The sequence below is a fragment of the Ovis canadensis genome, chromosome 11 (genome assembly GCF_042477335.2).
Source record: "Ovis canadensis isolate MfBH-ARS-UI-01 breed Bighorn chromosome 11, ARS-UI_OviCan_v2, whole genome shotgun sequence".
NCBI classification, from domain to species: domain Eukaryota; kingdom Metazoa; phylum Chordata; class Mammalia; order Artiodactyla; family Bovidae; genus Ovis; species Ovis canadensis.
The window spans coordinates 19,173,986-19,192,047 of record NC_091255.1 but is presented as its reverse complement, the minus strand read 5'-3'; the positions used below and the strand labels follow the sequence as shown (position 1 = coordinate 19,192,047).

Below are 18,062 nucleotides of genomic sequence, written 5' to 3'. Positions count from 1 at the left end.
CAGGACAGTCCCTTTGACGTTACTATTGCAAAACAACTTTCAAGTTAAAAAAAGGATTATATCTTGAAAGTTCAGATGACGGTTAGCATTTTTTAGCACTAATAAAGCATTTTTCAATTAAGGTTGGTATGCTGTTTTTTTAGACACAGTGCTATTGCCGAATTGATAGATTACAGTATAGTGTAAATGTAACTTTTATATGCTCTGGGAAATGAAAAAATATTTATGTGACATGCTTTGTTGGGATTGTTGTTCAGTCTCTCAGTCGTGTCTGACACTTTCGACCCCATGGGCTGCAGCACACCAGGCTCTCCTGTCCTTCACCGTCTCCCAGAGCTTGCTCAAGTTCATGTCTATTGAGTCGGTGATACCATCCAACCATCTCATCCTCTATCGTCCCCTTCTCCTGCCTTCAATCTTTCCCAGCATCAGGGTCTTTTCCAAAGAGTCAGTTCTTCACAGCAGGTGGCCAAAGTATTGGAACTTCAGCTCCAGCATCAGTCCTTCCAATGAATAGTCAGGACTGATTTCCTTTAGGATTGACTGGTTTGATCTTCTTGCAGGGGAGAAGTCTCCAGGGGACTCTCAACAGTCTTCTCCGACATCACAGTTCAAAAGCATCAGTTCTTTGGCGCTCAGTCTTCTTTATGGTCCAAATGTCACATTCATACATGACTGCTGGACAAACGATAGCTTAGACTATATGGACCTTTGTCGGCAAAGTAATGTCTCTGCTTTTTAATACACTGTCTAGTTCGCCGTAGTTTATCTTCCAAGGAGCAAGTGTCTTTTAATTTGGGATAATTGACTTTATTGTGGTGGTTGGAACCAAGCACGAAAAATCTCCAAGGTCTGCCTGTATTCAAGTATTCTGTCAGTTTCATCTTCCTAGAGAAACCTTCACCAGAGCCTTCTGATCTGCTTCAGTCTAGTGTTTTCCGCCCCCTCTAGCCCGTGTATGTCTGTCATGCTGGATATTCTGTTTGCCTGTCTGCTGTGTTAGATTTTCTGTCCAGAGGGTTTAGACAAAGCCCTAGTCGTCTTGGGTGGGGGGGGGGGGCATGGTTATCCTGGACTTCCGTTGATCTCTCTTGTTTTTTTTTTACACCTGATCTCTCTAGTTTTGGTGTGCACCATGCCCTTAGCTCTGCCTAGTGTTCTTCAGACTAGAGACACTCAATCCTGTCCTCTCCAGAAAGCAAACCTTTAGTTTCCTGCTAGGATAGGAAAGAGGCAGTCGTCATGATAAACAGACAAGTTTAGCAACATTCCTTGAGCAGGAGTCAAAGGGAGATGTGCCTCACATGGTTGCAAAGCCAGTTTAAGAGCCAGTGACTTAGCCATACTAGATGCTGTGAAGTTGTGTCTCCTTGTGGTTTCAATTTGCATTTTCCTCATGACAGTGATGTTGAGCATCTTTTCATGTGGTTATTAGCTATTTGTTTATCTTCTGTGGTGAAATGTTTGTTCAAACATCTCTCCAGATTTTTAAGTTGGCCTGTTTGTCTTATTATTATCAATGATTTCAGTATGCCAGTATATTTTTTATTTGTTCTGAAATTTCTTTTGCTGAAAATCGAACTGTTATTACACGCTGAAATTTTCCCCTATCTTATGTATAATTTAAGAGTATTTTCTTAATATTTCCCTTTGACTAGTCAATTTTCAATCCTATTTTTGCTTGGTGTTTCTACATCCCTTAACATTTTTGTATCTATTTTGCTTGTTTATTCACAGAGACATGTAGAATGAAGTTCACTCTTTCTAGGTGGATAGTTCCATGAGTTTTGACACACTTACTACCATGTAACCACCACCACAATTGAGACAGTAGTTCCACGCTCCAAAAAGTCTCCTCACACCCCTTTGTAGACAGTCTCTTTTCTCCACCCCAAGCCCCTAGTGACTATTGATCTGAATTTTATTCCTATGATTTTGCCTTTTCTAGACAGTCCTATTAGTTCAGTTCAGTCTCTCAGTCATGTCCGACTCTTTGCGACCCCATGGATTGCAGCATGCCAGGCTTCCCTGTCCATCACCAACTCCCGGAGCTTACTCAAACTCATGTCCATCGAGTGAGTATGCCATCCAACCATCTCATCCTCTGCTGTCCCCTTCTCTTCCTGCCTTCAATCTTTCCCAGCATCAGGGTCTTTTCCAATGAGTCAGTTCGTTGCATCAGGTGGCCAAAGTATTGGAGTTTCAGCTTCAGCATCAGTCCTTCCAATGAATATTCAGGACTGATTTCCTTTAGGATGGACTGGTTGAATCTCCTTGTAGTCCAAGGGACTCTCAAGAGTCTTCTCCAGCACCACAGTTCAAAAGCATCAATTCTTCGGTGCTCAGCTTTCTTTACAGTCCAACTCTCACATCCATACATGACTACTGGAAAAACCATAGCTTAAGAGTATATGGACCTTTGTTGGCAAAGTAATGTCTCTGCTTTTTAATATGCTGTCTAGGTTGGTCATAGCTTTTCTTCCAAGAAGCAAGAGTCTTTTAATTTCATGGCTGCAGTTACCATCTGCAGTGATTTTGGAGCCCAGGAAAGTCCTATAAATAGACTCACAGTATGTAACCTTTTCAGTCAAACTTGCTTCCTGCCTCTGAGATCTGTCCGTGTCTTTTTGCATATCCATAGTCAGTTTCTTTTTATTGCAGTGTAGAATTCCATCCTTTGTGCCTACTGCCATCCTTTAATATTCAGTGAAGAATTATTTCATGCCTGCCTCAGAATTGAATAGTTTGAATAACCTTAGGTCAACCAGATAAGAATGTGTAACTTTTTAGCAGAATGCTGCCCCCCCCAACTTGTACTTATCAAATGGAAATTTCTATAAAATACATATATCATCTTACATTTTTCTGTTCTTGTTCAAGGCCATTTGTAAAATCTCTTTTTTTTTTTTTACTTTTGGTAGGTATTGATTGGCAGGTTCGGCCACCTTTATCAGGACTTCCTCCTCTTGGTAAAATGTCTGTCAACAGAGAGATTCATTTTAACACTTCCATTGCTAACTTGGTCATCCTTCGTGGGAAAGACGCGCACAGTGCGGATGTGGGTGAGCAAAGTTAAGGTGAAAATTAAGATGCACATTTTGCCGATGTTCATGGTACAGATGGCCTCATCATGTGCCTTGTGCGATCTTGAGTTCCCTGGCTATGGATCGAACCCACACCCTTAGCAGTGAGAGCTCACAGCCCTAAACACTGAACCCAAATTCCGCCCCCCCGCCAAATTTATTCTTTTTTTTTTTTTCTCCTGTATCTCTTGGAATTTTTTTAAATTAATTTTTATTGGAGTATAGTTTCTTTACAATGTTGTGTTAGTTTCAGGTGTACAGGAACGTGAATCAGCTATACATGCTTACCCCCTTTTTGGATTTCCTTCCCATTTGGGTCACCACAGAGCACCGAGGAGAGTTCTCTGTGCTACAGTAGTTCTCAGCAGTTATATGTCAGTGCCAACCCCCCAAATTTATTCTTTTAAAGAAAGGGAAAAGAAAAACTCTGTTTTAGTAGCAAAATGCAACCCCTGTACCGGTATGTGACCAGACACCAAAATGGAAGTGGTGTAAGTAAGAGACAAGTTTTAATTCTTTCTTCCTGAGTCTGGTTGCTCTGTCATCCTCACCTGTGGCTTCAGGCTTAGTCAGAGACATCTGTTAGCGCTTCAGCCATCAGATCACGTAGGCATAAGCAAAGCAGGGCAGGCCTGGTCCTGCACGGGTCACACCCCACGCTTGTGTTTATGCCCCTTCGACTGAGTCACACACGGCTGAGTGTGGCTTGGTGCGGCACGGTGGCAGCTGTGACATAAAGAGAGTCAGTCTCGTCCCTGTGTTGTTTGGTGCCCCCGTTGTGTCTGACTTTTTGAGATCCCATAGACTGTAGCCCACCAGGCTCCTCTATCCCTGGGATGTCCCAGGCAAGAATGTTGCAGTGGGTTGCCATTCCCTTCTCTAGGAGATCTTCCCAACCCAGGGATCCTACCGGTGTCTCCTACGTCTCCTCCACTGGGAGGCAAAGTCTTTACCACTGAGCCATGAGGAAAGCCCCTGTAACACCCTTAAATAAAAGAGTAGTAATAATTAAGAGATCATATCAAGTTGATCAGATGCGGTACTTTCTTCCTATTCTTCATTTTAGATTTTAAAATAAGACAGTTAATAAAAGGACATGTAAAGTAATCTAACTTTTAAAAATTTGCCCACAGGAAATGATGCAGGTACATAGAGGTGTTCTTTCAAAGATATTCGTTGCAGTATCTTTCACACTGATAGAAATGTGGGAACAACAAAATGCCCAGCAGTAGGAAATGTGTTAAGTAAATGATATGTTCATAGAAGCTTTTAAAAATATGGGTGATATTTATTGACATGGAAAAGAGGTTCACAACGTATTGGTGGATGGAAAATACAAATCACATAAGAGCATGCGTGTAAAATTCCAGTATAAGAGAGGGTCAGCAGACTGTTCATAGTCATTATTTCTGGGTGGTGACATTTCAACTGTTGAGTTGACTTAAATTTTCTTCTTAATACTTCTCTGAATGGTGTGAATTTTTTTAATAATGATGAACATGGATCATTTATCCAAAAGCAATATAAAGCTAGTTTTAAAAGGCAATACAAAAGACTTCTGGTGAAATGGAAAAGAAAGTGTTTATTAATTTGTTGCCAAAATTAATGATTTGTGATATAAACAATGGCTTGTTGTTTTACTCTAGGAGCATTTAAAGATCCAGCTCTCTATACTTCCTGGTTAGAGCCTGTGCACGCTTTCAATGTGTGGAAAACCCAGCGAGCCTTTAGGAAATATGAGAGGTCTGCAGCCTTGGTCAGCAATAGCCAGTCCTTAGTAAAACCACTTGATAGGATTGTGGGCAAAGCATGGAATATGTTTGCTTCAAGGTAAGTACAAAAGAAGTCTACAAACCTTTCCTAACATGAGGCAGATAACTGCTAGGCAGGTTCTGGAGTGTCTTAGCCTGTTTGGGCTGCTATAACAAAAATAGCATAAAGTGGGTGGCTTATAAACCACAGAAGTTTATTTCTGAAGGCTGGGAATTCCAAGAGTAAGGTCCCAGCAGATGCGACGTCCAGTGAAGGCTCATTTCGTGGTTTATAGGTGGCGTCTTCTTGCTGTGTCCTGAGCTGGCGGCAGAGGCGAAGGAGCTCTCGTGGGCCTGTCACTGCACTCACGAGGGCTCCACTGTGGTGACCGAATCTCAGTCCCGAAGGCCTTACCTCCTGATGTCAGGACCTTGAGAGTTAGGGTTTCACCGTGTAAATCTGGGGGGAACACATTCAGACTGCCATGGAGTGAGCGCTTTGTACGTATGAAACTTTGAACACGTTACTTCTGGCTTCCTTTCCTGTATGATGGATCCAAAAGAGAGGATATATGTGGTGAAGGTTAAAATGAGATAATAATGTGGGAAAACACCTAGGCCAGTGCCTGACCAGTAAATGCTCAAGAACTGTTCCATAGTAATTTTCCAAAATTGGATCCTTGAGAATGGACGAGATCCTGATTTGCTCAGTAAGAAGGATATGGCAAGTTCAGCTCCACCTGATACTATGAAATGTCTGCCTGATGTGAAGAATTGCGTTAGCGGGCTCCCTGTCCTCTGCCACAGTTACTTAATGTGGCAGCAGAACTCCTAGATGACTGGATAAGCCTGTACTTGGATTAGCCAGGATTCCCAGGGGTCTCCCCTCCTGTACCTGGCCATTCCCAGAACCCCCCTCCTCAGGACTGCGCGCTTTCTGTTTAGTTCTGGCCTAGTTCCCATCCCACCGCCATTAAATGCTAGCAGCTGTTTTCACTAATAGAATTCATGTCCGCCCTTGATATTCTAATATGATTTCTCCTTCTACAGAACATTTTGAGGGGCTGGGGCTATTAACAGGATCATCTGGCCTAAGTGCAAGTTAAGTGTTGTCTGAAAAACACTCGGGAGGCTTCATTTCATTCCTAGAACCGGACCTGTGTGTTTCTGCAGTTTCACACCTTAGATAAGACTTCCCAGGCACTTCTCAAGAGGTTTTACTGAACCCAGTCATCTCCTCTAGGGTGTTGAATATGCGCTGGGTAGACAGCCAAATCTGAACACACTTTTTTTTCCCTGTGTGCTTTTTTTTTTGGACACGCCTAGCAGCTTGCTGGTTTCTTAATAATAGTTCCCCAGCCAGGGATGAAACCCTGTGAAAGCTCCGAGTCCTAACCATCGGCAGGCGTGCATCCACGCTCAGTCCTGTCCAGTTCTTCATGACCCCAGGGACTGTAGCCCACCAGGCTCCTCTGTCCATGGGATTTTCCTGACAAGAATACTGGAGCAGGTTGCTATTTCCTCCTCCAGGGGATGTTCCCAACCTAGGGATCCAACTCATGCCTCTTGCGTCTCCTGCGTTGACCGGCGGACTCTTTACCATTGAGTCACCTGGGAGGGTCCCCTAACCACTGGACCACCAGGGAATTCCCCTCCAATGTGCCTTTTATTGTCACTGTCTTGAATTGACGGAGCTTGAAATAAACTTTGAAAGCTTGCTACCTTTTGGAGTAAACATAGAAGCAAAGAGAAGACTTTTAAGAGAGTTTGCCATGTTCAGATGTTCATGAGCTACAAAAGAGCTATTATTTGATTCTGAATTATTCAGTTGCCTGAGGTTTTTATTTTGTATTTTCTGTTTCTTTCACCAGAGCCTACCTTCATCAGTACACAAAATTTGGAATCGAAGAAGAGGATTTTTTGGACAGTTTCACGTTGTTAGAACAGGTTATCGCTAGTTACTGCAACCTCTGATTTTGAACCAAGAGGAAAAATTACCTTAAGTCAATTTTGGACTAAAATACTTGCAGTACTGCTAAGGTTTTAAAATTACAGTCTGCTGATGCTACAGAGTCGAATGCTGGTTCCTTCTTCATGCTATAGCCTCAGAGAAGGAGGAAAACCTTTCATGTTTTCAATGAAAACATCTACTTTGTATTTTCCTTTGTAAGAAAAAAAAAAAAAATTGGTGCTTCTTTAAAGAACTTTGGGAACACTTGGCTGAGATGTTACAACTTTGAAACTATCAGAAAAGGAAACTTCCCTCTTTATTCCAAAAAGCATTCAGTAAATATGAGCTAAACTTTCATGGCACAATTTTAAGTCAAGAAATTGCAGTTCTATATTTAAATATATTCAACTTTGAAGTGAATGTTTTGGACCACAAGAGGGAGCTGTTGTCAAATGCTATGATGTGAACATCTCTTTTTGAATATGTTCTATAACAGGGTAAGATTTTCCGCTGTAAGCAGCTATTTAAAAATAAATGTCAAAAATAAAATAAAATAAAATAAATGTCAGGATTTTGTTAATAAATGTATATCATGCTTAAGTGCAAAAAGTAAATAAGCAAGTGTTTACTTTGTTTGCTTTTCTTAAATTGGGCATCAGAAAATTGTCTTTCTTTTACATCTTAGAATTTCAGAGTAGAAATTGATTTTGATCAAATAGTGTTTTTTTTTTCAAATACTGTTTTTAAATTACTGATCGGTATTTAGCTGGTGTGGAAGAAGGTAATTATAAGGTAATATACTTCAAAGTGTATTCTTTTCAGTAAAAGGGGTGAGAGCTTTCACCAAACTGTCACTAGGTTGATAAAATTATCACCAAGGAAATACTAATATATTACTACTGCTAATTGCTCAGTTGTATCCAACTCTTTGAGACCCCACAGACTGTGGCCCTCCAGGCTCCTCCGTCCATGGGATTCTCCAAGCAAGAATACTGGAGTGGGTTGCCATTTCCTTCTCCAGGGGACCTTCCCAACCCAGGGATCAAACCCGGGTTTCCTGATTGCAGGCAGATTCTTAACCATCTGAGCTACAAGGAAATACTGTGCTAGATGAACTTGACACCTATAGATGTTGGTCTCATTTAGGACAAAACACATTTGGAAATTGGCAGCTGAGTTTGAGGAGAATGGTGTATTTCAATAAAATGCATCACATGAAATGTGGTTAACAAATATAAAATGGGAAACAAATAGGAACACTTGCCCTTTCTGCCAGGTCTACCAGTGGTGACTTATTTTTATATGGAAAAATGACAGTTCACAGATTCACTGGTTTCTTCCTTCTCTTTCCATATGGAAATGATTACTTTTTTGTGTTTTTCTTATCAACTGTTGCTATGATTTAAAATACTGAGCCATATCTTATTTCTAAGGAATGTAAAAAGTGGTCTCTTCATCTGCTAAAAGGCACACCCACTGCTGTATTTTGTTAACCGAGAGTACTTAAAAATAATTAGATCATAATTTTTACAAGATAAAGTTAAAAGCAATAATTTAGCATTGCAGAGATCCCAAACACTGAAACAGTTTCCCAAACCAAAGCAGCCTTAATGAAGCTCTGTAACTGAATTACCTCACTAGGGGTAAGCTGGTTCTGAGGAACTTTGCCAAGTTAAGCTTAAAGAAAGCCATAAGTTGAAATCATTTTATATTTGAGAAAAGAATGCATAAAGTACCAGTGGGAACAAAAGTATTTCTAACTTGCCAACCGATGGAATCAATGGCAGGTGACTGTTCAAAGTAAACTCCAATTAGAGCCCTGGGTTCACTCATTCATTGTGCAGCTGCTGCTGCTGCTAAGTCACTTCAGTCGTGTCTGACTCTGTGCGACCCCATAGATGGCAGCCCACCAGGCTCCCCTGCCCCTGGGATTCTCCAGGCAAGAACACTGGAGTGGGTTGCCATTTCCTTCTCCAATGCAGGAAAGTGAAAAGTGAAAGTGAAGTCGCTCAGTCATGTCCGACTCCTAGCGACCCCATGGACTGCAGCCCACCAGGCTCCTGTGTCCATGGGATTTTCCAGGCAAGAGTACTGGAGTGGGGTGCCATTGCCTTCTCCGATTCATTTATGTGAGTTGAACCTTTTTTATGTACATTATTCTTTAATGCACAACTGCATTATTTGGTAGATGTGGTACCTAAATATGTGTGAAATTGTTGTAAATGTTTACATGAAAAAATTTTTTTCTTATCTAGTTTGAATAATGTAAAGTTTTTGCTATTAGAGTTGTGATAACTTAAAAATGAACACCAAAGAGTTGATGCCAGAGCTTCAAAACAACAGCTGGTATTAGAAAGGCCTGGAGCAGCGCATGGCAACCCACTCCAGGATTCTTGCCTGGCAAATCCCATGGACACAGGAGCCTGGAGGGCCACAGTCCATGGCGTCAGAAGAGTCAGACACCGCTTAGCAACTAAACAACAGCAAAATGACCAACCAGCTAAGACAAGTATAGAATCATAACTTCCTGGGCAGAGACATCCAAAAGCTTCAAATACGGAAATTCTTTTTTTAAGAAATATTTATTTATTCATCTGGCTGAACTGGATCTTAGCTCTGCTGCTCGGGATCTTCAATCTTTGTTGTGGCTTGCAGAATTTTAGTCACGGCATGCGGGATCTAGTTCCCTGATCAGGAATAGAACCTGGGCCTCCTGCACTGGGGAGTGACAAGCTGCAGTCACCGGACCACCAGAGAAGTCCCTGAACATGTAATTTCCTAGATTACTGAGTAACTGATTCACTGTGTCACTCAGGCTTACCCCATAGAGCCAGGATGTACCCCTGCAGGCAGTGAGTACAGTGTAAAGCCAAGCCTACTTCTTATTTTAATCAAGCCTTTCACTCTTCTCCATTTGTGCTTTTCTTAAGAACTCTTTGAGCAGTAGAACCTGTTTCTTCCCATTCATTCTCTCTTGCTTCCAGCTTTGAGGATTCCCCCACAACCCCTCACCAGTATTATTCAGTCAACCAGCAACACCTTTCTCTCTTCTTTAACCTGTCCCTCAGAACTCAGAAGTGTGCCCACAGTTCACTCTCAGTCCATTCATTCATCCCACCAGTATCCATTCAGTGCCAGGCACTGCACAAATGTTAAGGATATGTGGACCAATACCACGAAGTCTAAATGAAGAAGCTTACAAGGTAGTTAAGTTTCTTTCCATATCTGGAGCTACAATTCTCGCTTCCTAATTATTGCTTACTATTTTGCCCAGGGCTTCCCAGGTGTCTCAGGGGTAAAGAATCCACCAGTGCAGGACATGCGGGAGACGGGTTTGATCCCTGGGTCGGGAAGATCCCCCGGAGGAGGAAATGGAAACCCACTCCAGTATTTTTGCCTGGAGAATCCCTGGCGGGCTACAGTCCACGGGGTCACAAAGAGTCAGACATGACTAAGCAACTGAGAACACAGCGCACGAACATCTTTCCCATGTCCGCATTCAATTTCTTTTTTAAACAGGGAAGATGTGGTAGAAGGTAAAGAACAACGAACTGGGGCCTCTGGTCTAGACTTCTAGTTTGTCTGGAACATCCCCTCACTGGCGCTGTCCTCGCTCTGCAGTGGGCATACCAGTGATTCTTCTCCTGACCACCATGTTTATCACACTTGCATTCCTGTCCAAATTTCGTCTTAAAACATGCCCCACATGTTCCCATCCTGCTATTCTCTCCCCATGAGCCCAGGGTTTGGCAGCGAACCCTTTCTTGTAGTTCCACCTACCTCCCAAATATGGCTTTGTCCACCAACTTGTCATTTTTGGGAAATAATGAGTTATTTAAGAGATATTTGCTCATCTGTATCAATCACATTGTTTCCTATGCGTTTTAGGAATGTGAGCATAAAAAATCTGGCTTTATATTTTAAACTAGATAATTTCTTATTCCTACACTCTGAAATGTCAGAGGACGCAATGTCAGCCTTATTAGTAAATGAAATCCCATTTCCCACTAGCAGGAATGTTAAGAAAAACAATGTAAATATTTTAAGTTTCTAGAGAACACAGTGTCAGGTCAGTGTTGGAGAAGATAGGGCTTCAAGAGAGAAGAGGGGAAAGATAGAAAAGCCTAATCATTTAGGCGCTAGGGAGCAAGTGATGCAAGAAAGAAATGAAAAGGAAGGTCAGAGAACTGCTAATAGTTTATAAGTATTAAAAAGAAAGACTCAATGGTTCTTGAGGTATGGATTTTACCAATGATTAAAAAAAAATCTAAGAATAACTTACGCAAATAGCATAGGGAATTCCCTGATGGTCCAGCGGTTAGGACTCTGCACCTTTACAGGCAAAGGGCCCGGGTTCAAGCCCTGGCCAGAGGATTAAGGACCAGGAAGCCACAGTGGTGCAGCCGAAAGAAAGAAAAAACAGAACAGTACAAAAAGAAACAACAAGCCGAGCTACATGTCACTTAGCAAATAATTCTGTCGTGCTTGAATTTATTTTCTTCGCCAGTGATGGAGCCAGAACAACGGACTCTTTCATGGTTTCTCTCGTCCTATTTGGGTTTAATTATTTACATGTTAAGTATGCAAAAACTCAAAGGTTTTCGCACAATCTTTTTGCCCAGCATTTGGTGTCCAATAAGGTAGCCATTAGACACATGTGGTTAGTAAGTATAAAATACACACTGGATTTTGAAGATGATATTAATAAAATCATGTAAAGGATTAATATTTTAAACTATGGAAATATTTTGGACACAATAGGTTAAATAAATTATCCAAATTGGTATAATACTTGTTTCTTTTTATATTTTATTCTTTTCATGTTTTAAAGTACAGGTACTAAAATCTTAGATTAGATACATGGCTTGCATAATGTTTCTTTTGGACGGGGCTACTCTAGACATTTCAGGAGCAAAATCCTGGGAATTGTAGACACTGGAGTTGAACAAAGCTTGTCCTTACTAGGTGAGAGTTCATGGGAACAAGATAATAAGACAAACATGACAGGAGGCAGAAAGGTGGGAATTTCCTTTCCTAAAAAAGAAGCCTTTGCTTAAGCTCGGCTTGTGTGACCAGTATGAAAGAGGCAGGATATGAGCTTAATTCAACAAACATCCATTGAACACCTGCAAGGAAAGACTGTGCAAAGATGGGGAAATTTTAAAAATGAGGTAACCCTGCCTCCTGCCCTTATGGAGTTCACCATCTGGTGGATTTCTTGCTGCACAGCCCATGTCTGGCTCATGCAGATACTCTGTTTACTGAACAGATTAATATAAATGTCTAACAAACTCTGGAAGAGATGTAAAGCTGCAAAACTACAGACATACAATAAAACCCATTAAAGGCCCTGTATTAGCAACAGATCTCACAGCTATTAGATGCAACTAAGGACCTGGAAATAGAATTGAACATACTTTGTTTCTGAAATCTTATATCAGTAGAAGCCACTTCAGGCAATATAAATTCAAATACCATATTAAGAGAGTGAAAAACTGCCTTGGCTTGCAAGTCCTGGTCTGAAATCTAAATTCCATCCCTGAACTCCTGTATATGCATGCTCACTTCAGTCATGTCCAGCTCTTTGCAACCCTGTGGACCGTAGCTCACACAGGCTCATCTGTCCATGGGATTCTACAGACAAGAATGCTAGAGTGAGTTGCCATGCCCTCCTCTGGGGGATCTTCCCAACCCAGGGATTGAACCTAGGTCTCCTGCATTGCAGGTTAATTGTTTACCATCTGAGCCACCAGGAAAAGCCCAAGAATACTGAGGTGGGTGGCCTATCCATTCTCCAGAGGATCTTCCCAAGCCAGGAATTGAACTGGGGTCTCCTGCGTTGGCAAGTGGATTCTTAATCACTAGACCACCAGGGAAGTCTCCCTTGCATGTTTTTTTTAATTTTTATAACTTTGTGAAAGAATGGCCCTGTGTTATAAAAATCCAACATAAACATAAAATAACTCAAATTATTTTTAAAAAGATGTTAAAACCTGGAGATAGTTTGAAGAAGAGAGGAATAAGTCAAACTAATCAGAAGGCAGCAACAAGGGGTGGAAGTAGTGGGCCTCATCATTCTGAACCATCACAGAAATAGGGTGTGGGAATGACAGGACACCCCAGGTTGAGTCAGGGGCAGAGGAGGAAGGGAGAAATGAAAGACTTTGGGGTCCTACTGTATCACAATGTTCTAACGAACACTGCCCACCGGACAGGAGGCTAGTAAATATATCACATAAAGTCTGGGAGCAGCCTGAGACAAGGCTGTATCAAGTCAGAAATCATTTGTGTATGAAAGAATCTTTTATCTCCTCCTTGCAGAGACCAGGGATGTCTCTTATGCTCAGACATACTCTTTATGTTTGAAGAAGAAAATGCACATCTGCAAATTTCTTTGATCTTACATTTTTCTACAAGCCCTATTTTGCAGCTTCCTTTTTTTGTCTTCTGAAATGGTGCAAAGCACTTGCACACCCATGCTTTTACCAGATAGGTATCTCATTTCATCTGATCCCCTCCAAAAGCCAGGAATGTTCACACCCCAATACTCCCAGGCTTCACAAACGGTGCACCCTCCTGAGGGGGGAATACTCAAGTTCTGTGCCCCTCTTCTCTACCCAAGGATTATGACACAAGTAAATCTCTCCTGGACTCTGGTGCTCCCGGTGAGTGGTATGACTGTGGTCATATGTCATTGATTCTGAACTCCTATCCAAGCCAACTTCAATAAGCATAACTCATTTACTGAAACGTGTAAACAGCCCCGGCACTGAAGCAGCCAAATGGAAAGCTGCCTTTACCACATGCTCTAGAAGGTGTAATAAGGCCACGATTCTGACTTTTTAGCTTGGCAGAGGTGGCTGGGAGGATGCCCTCCCGCTTACTTGGGAATACTAGTGGCATCCGGGTTCTTGGTGGCTGCCACTGCTGTCTAGGCGAGCACTGCTGGAATCTTGGACTCCGGTAGAAATATACTGGAAATCACATTGCCAAACTTTTCTCCTTATAAAGACAGACGATCTCTCCAGGAATGACCATCCTCCCCGATCTAGGAGGGAGGAGCCACCGGAGAAGCCAGCAGGATACAACTGTGGGAAGGAATTTTAGAGCAGTTTCCTGTGGCCCCAACATCCAGTCACAGGGCCATTCTTTCACAACGGTGCCACGTAACGATGGGGAGGCTTCGAGGATCACCTGCAGCAAAGCATAGAGGACGTGCCACTCTACACCTGCGGTCGCCAGCATTTTGGCCCCAGGGACCGGTTCTCATGGAAGACAATTTTCCCGCGGATTGATGGGGTAGGGTTGGGGGTGGGGATAGTTTGGGGACGATTCAAGCGAATTTACATTTGTTGTGTACTTTATTTCTATTATTATTACATCAGGTCCTTCTCAGATCATCAGGCATCAGATCCCAGAGGCTGGGGACCCCTATTCTAGAGAATTCTCAGAAAAAGTCAAGTTTATTCTCTGACAGGGAGTGGTCTGTGGATGGCACATTCACTAGGAATTGGGGAGTTGGGAAAACTGTATATATTCCTATACAAGGTCCCACTATTCTATGGGTCTCTTCCCTTCATATGTTCAGAACAGAGCAGTGACTCTCTCCCTCCAACTTGATCCTCCTATTACTATATTCCTGGCTCAGTGACCAATGGTTATTGCTGTCTGCTCAGGGTTCCCTGGTGCCTCCTTCATTTACTCCACCTTTTACTTCCTCTTTACCTGGATTCTACTTAGGCAGCATCTCCTGCCTGCTTTGGATCTCCGCTAATGCTTCACCCACCGCAATATCCATTCAGCAAACACTCATTGTGATCCCACCCTCTGCTTGGCTCTGAGCATACAAAGGAGAACACAACAGTGTCTGCCCTTCTGGTGCTTAGGGTCGAGTTGGAGGAGACAGTGAAGATGAGGAAACAGACAACCTACTGGGTTGGCCAGAAAGTTCCTTTGGGGTTTTTGTACAGTATGATGGGAAAACCCAGACTTCCCTGGTGGTCTGGGACCTGCCTGCCAGTGGAGGCGGCACAGGTTCAATCCCTGACCAGGAAAGATTCCAGGTGCCATGGGGCAACCGAGTGCATGACTGAGCAGTGCTCTGCAACAAAAGAAGCCACCACAGTGCAAAGCCTTAGCACAGCAACTGGCGCGAGCAGCACCCCCCCCCCCCCCACTCGCCGCACCTAGACCAAGACCACACCCAGCAACAAAGAGCTGGCCCGGCCAGAATGAAAGAACAGCGTTTAAAAACAATGGATCAAACCATACATTAAAAAAACATGGGAAAACCCAAATGAACTTTTGGGCCAACAGATGAGTATTTTATGTGCATCCTTTAAAGGAAACCAAATGAAGCTGGGCAGAGAATAACAGAGGCTGAAGTCTTCTTGGTCTTGGGTCTGCTCACCCTCAACACAGCCCCCTCACTGGTGCTTCCTGGTGTCTCTCACAGGGCTTTCCCCTCACCCCACCCCTACTTGGAAATTCAAATGCCACACCCATCATCATGAAACCTTTTCTGATCCTTCCTGGTCAGCAATTCTCTTGCTTTTGCCAGTTTTTTTCTCTTATGGCCTCCATCTTACTCTACATCTGTAGGTACCTGCATATTTGCATAACCCTCAAGAAGACTGTGAGCTCTTGAAGGGAGATCCCTTTTCAACACTTTGTCTCCTCTCTACTGTATCTTAAACCAGCAGAGATTAAAAAATGTATAAAAAAAATATTTCCCCCTCAATGTGGTTAATACTACAAGTGGCCCTATTTCATAGGGTTGTTACGAAGATCAAATAAAACTCAAGATGTGACAGTGCTTCGAAAAAGAAAAAAGGTGTGTACCTTTGTACAGACTGCTTTGTAGTCATAATCATAGCAAACATCATTCTGGAAACCTGCCCACACAGGACAGCTAAGAGTGGAGCTGGTACAGGGCTATGCAAAGCAAAGGCTGGTCATCTGGTTAAATACCAAACGCTTTGGGGCTATTGTCTTGATTTTCTGCTATCTCGCTTTTCCCATCACCTACCTTGTGATCACAAGATGAAACAAGCAAGCAGACACCTGGACTTTTGCACTGGACTTTTCCACAGAACTGAGTGGCTAAGAGCCAGCCAGAACACCTAGGTTTAATTCTTGCTCTACTTCCTTGCTTCCTCCAGCATATCACTGAACTTCTCTGCCTTCATTTCCTCATGGGGCTGTTGGAAGGATTTAATGATTAAATACAATAATGTAAAACAACACTGAAAACCCTGCCTGGTACAAAGCAAGCAAGCAAACAAGCAATCATTATCAAAGTTATCATAAATCCACTGTGCTTCCTGGTACAGGGCACATCAGAGGAGGTCCCTGGGAGCCAATCTTGATTGCTGGTGGTGTGCGGCTGTTTACAAGGAACACACTCTGGAGGGGATATGGGAGTGGAAGGGAGGTTGGTGCAAAGGACCAAATGGAGAAGAGGCATCTGAAGAGTCTCAAGAGTGTGGCCAAACCATGTGAGGTTCGGTAGAGAAAGTTTGGCAGCTGTAAGAGGCTTAGGACTGTCTTCCAGGTGAAAGTAATTCAAGACACTAGGAAGTGCCATCAGAAACGAAAGGCAGAAAAAAGCCTTCCCTCATTATTTTTGGCTTTCATCTTTTTAAGTTGTAAAAGGAAGTCGAGGACAACAGGGTTCTCCGGTAACATGGAGCATCGGGCGTCAGCACTTCCTGCTGGGAGAAGTGAACCAGAGCTGTTCTTTGCTGCCTGGTAAGGAGCCAGAGGAAGACAAGAGTAATCTGAACAGGCATTCCCCACCTTTGGGGAAAGGCGGAACCCATCCCTTTTTGCAAATCCCAAACTGCCTCACTCCACAAAAACAATTTTTCCCTCCGTCAGAAACAGACGGGGACACAATTAAGCAATGCTGTCGGGCAGGGTCAGTCACAAGTGAGTGGCCTGGAGGAAAAAGCTGCTCATGCTGTTCCCTAAAGGGGGATAAATGGCAACAAAGGGAAATGACGTTTGGAATTAGGTGGGGTCGGGGGAGAGAAAAGTGGCCGGCAGAGGCCTCCTTGAATAAACAAGGTTTTTCCCAAAGGGCTCTGGGTGGAAGGCCATCAAAGCAAGCTGTCCACACTCCTCCCTGGAAACTCAGAAGGCTGGGACTGTTAGCTTAGATAGGTGGCCCAGGGGTCCCTCTCAGCCAAGGATACCCAGAAAAAGCCAGAGCCTTCCCCTCAAGAATTCAGGAATGCGGTTTCCAACGCAAACAGATACTAACACTGTAGAAATAGTGCTGGAGTGTGTCCAAGCCTTCCCTTTATGTCCTTTGAGTCATTTGGAAATGGTTAACAAACGGGTTGAACACCTGGGCTGATTACCCCAGAAGGGGATTTCCAAATAGACCGTGTGCTGTAAAATCATCTCTTCCCTTCCCCAAGCAATTCAGCTCCACTTAGTCTCTGAGGTGTGCCCTGAAAGTTGCCAAATTTTCTAACTCTGATTAGAGGCTTTACTGAGTTACAGCAGCAACTGCTGCTGACACAAAGGAACAAGGCGCCAAGTAACTCTGTGCTTTTTAAAAAGGTTTATTTTAAATTAAAAAGAACAGATGTCTGATGTTTCAAAAAGCCACACATTTGTGGATTTGGCTGACAAAGCCTCTAAGTTGCGTTTCATTTCTGTTCCGAGACATCCAGCCACTTAGAACTGACTCACTGTCTCTGAGCCACAGTTTGGGCCGGCATCCCAACTACAGAGTCTAGTATCTCAGATCTCAAATGAATCCAGGGTGTCTGGGGAGAGCGGGGACCATGTAAAACAACTTTTTTTTTTTTTTTAGTAGCATCAACACCCACACAGCAAACCGTGGAAGGCTAGTAGGTCAAAGAGAATGAGTAAACGGTTGGCACCTGCCTGTCCCAGCGCCGCACAGCTCTAAAGGCAATGAGTAAGCAGCTGTCCAGAACAGGTTTTTGTTATAATCCCTCTTGTGAGTTCTGGTTCAGTATGCAAATAGATGTAGGTTATTTGCTGCAATTCAAGCCCTCATTCTCAAGGCAAAGACATTACCTCAAGTTACCTCTTGGCCTTGCTGGAAAGGGAGGGGCCAGGAACCCCAGCCCCTGACTACGAGACACAAATGACTCCACTGCTTTTAGAATTTTAAAGAACATCATGTGCTTTCTTTTCTTGTTGTCTTTGAGAATAAAGGAACTAAACACTTCACAGGTTGCAGCTGTGTGTAGCACTTCATTTACTATGTTTTAGGACTATCAGAGAAGCTTTGATCAT

General features: G+C 43.0%; 1 protein-coding gene and 1 long non-coding RNA gene across 6 annotated transcripts in view; one reads left to right on the top strand and one right to left on the bottom strand.

Moving 5' to 3' along the window:
- Positions 1 to 7,348, top strand: part of TUBD1 (tubulin delta 1) — a 24,048-nt gene extending 16,700 nt beyond the window's left edge. For 4 of the 5 annotated variants that reach the window (XM_069602672.1, XM_069602673.1, XM_069602674.1 and 1 more), the window contains exons 7-9: positions 2,922 to 3,062; positions 4,730 to 4,913; positions 6,706 to 7,348. In XM_069602672.1, coding sequence (XP_069458773.1) covers positions 2,922 to 3,062; positions 4,730 to 4,913; positions 6,706 to 6,808 — 428 coding nt within the window. In that variant the 3' untranslated portion in view covers positions 6,809 to 7,348. Of the gene's footprint in view, positions 1 to 2,921; positions 3,078 to 4,729; positions 4,914 to 6,705 lie in introns of all 5 variants that reach the window. The other variant, XR_011259704.1, reaches the window with a different exon arrangement.
- LOC138447182 (uncharacterized) lies at positions 4,351 to 18,062 on the bottom strand. Its single transcript, XR_011259706.1, has 2 exons — positions 15,814 to 18,062; positions 4,351 to 5,377 (listed from the first exon to the last, which is right to left on the bottom strand). It is a non-coding gene; the product is annotated as an uncharacterized lncRNA (long non-coding RNA).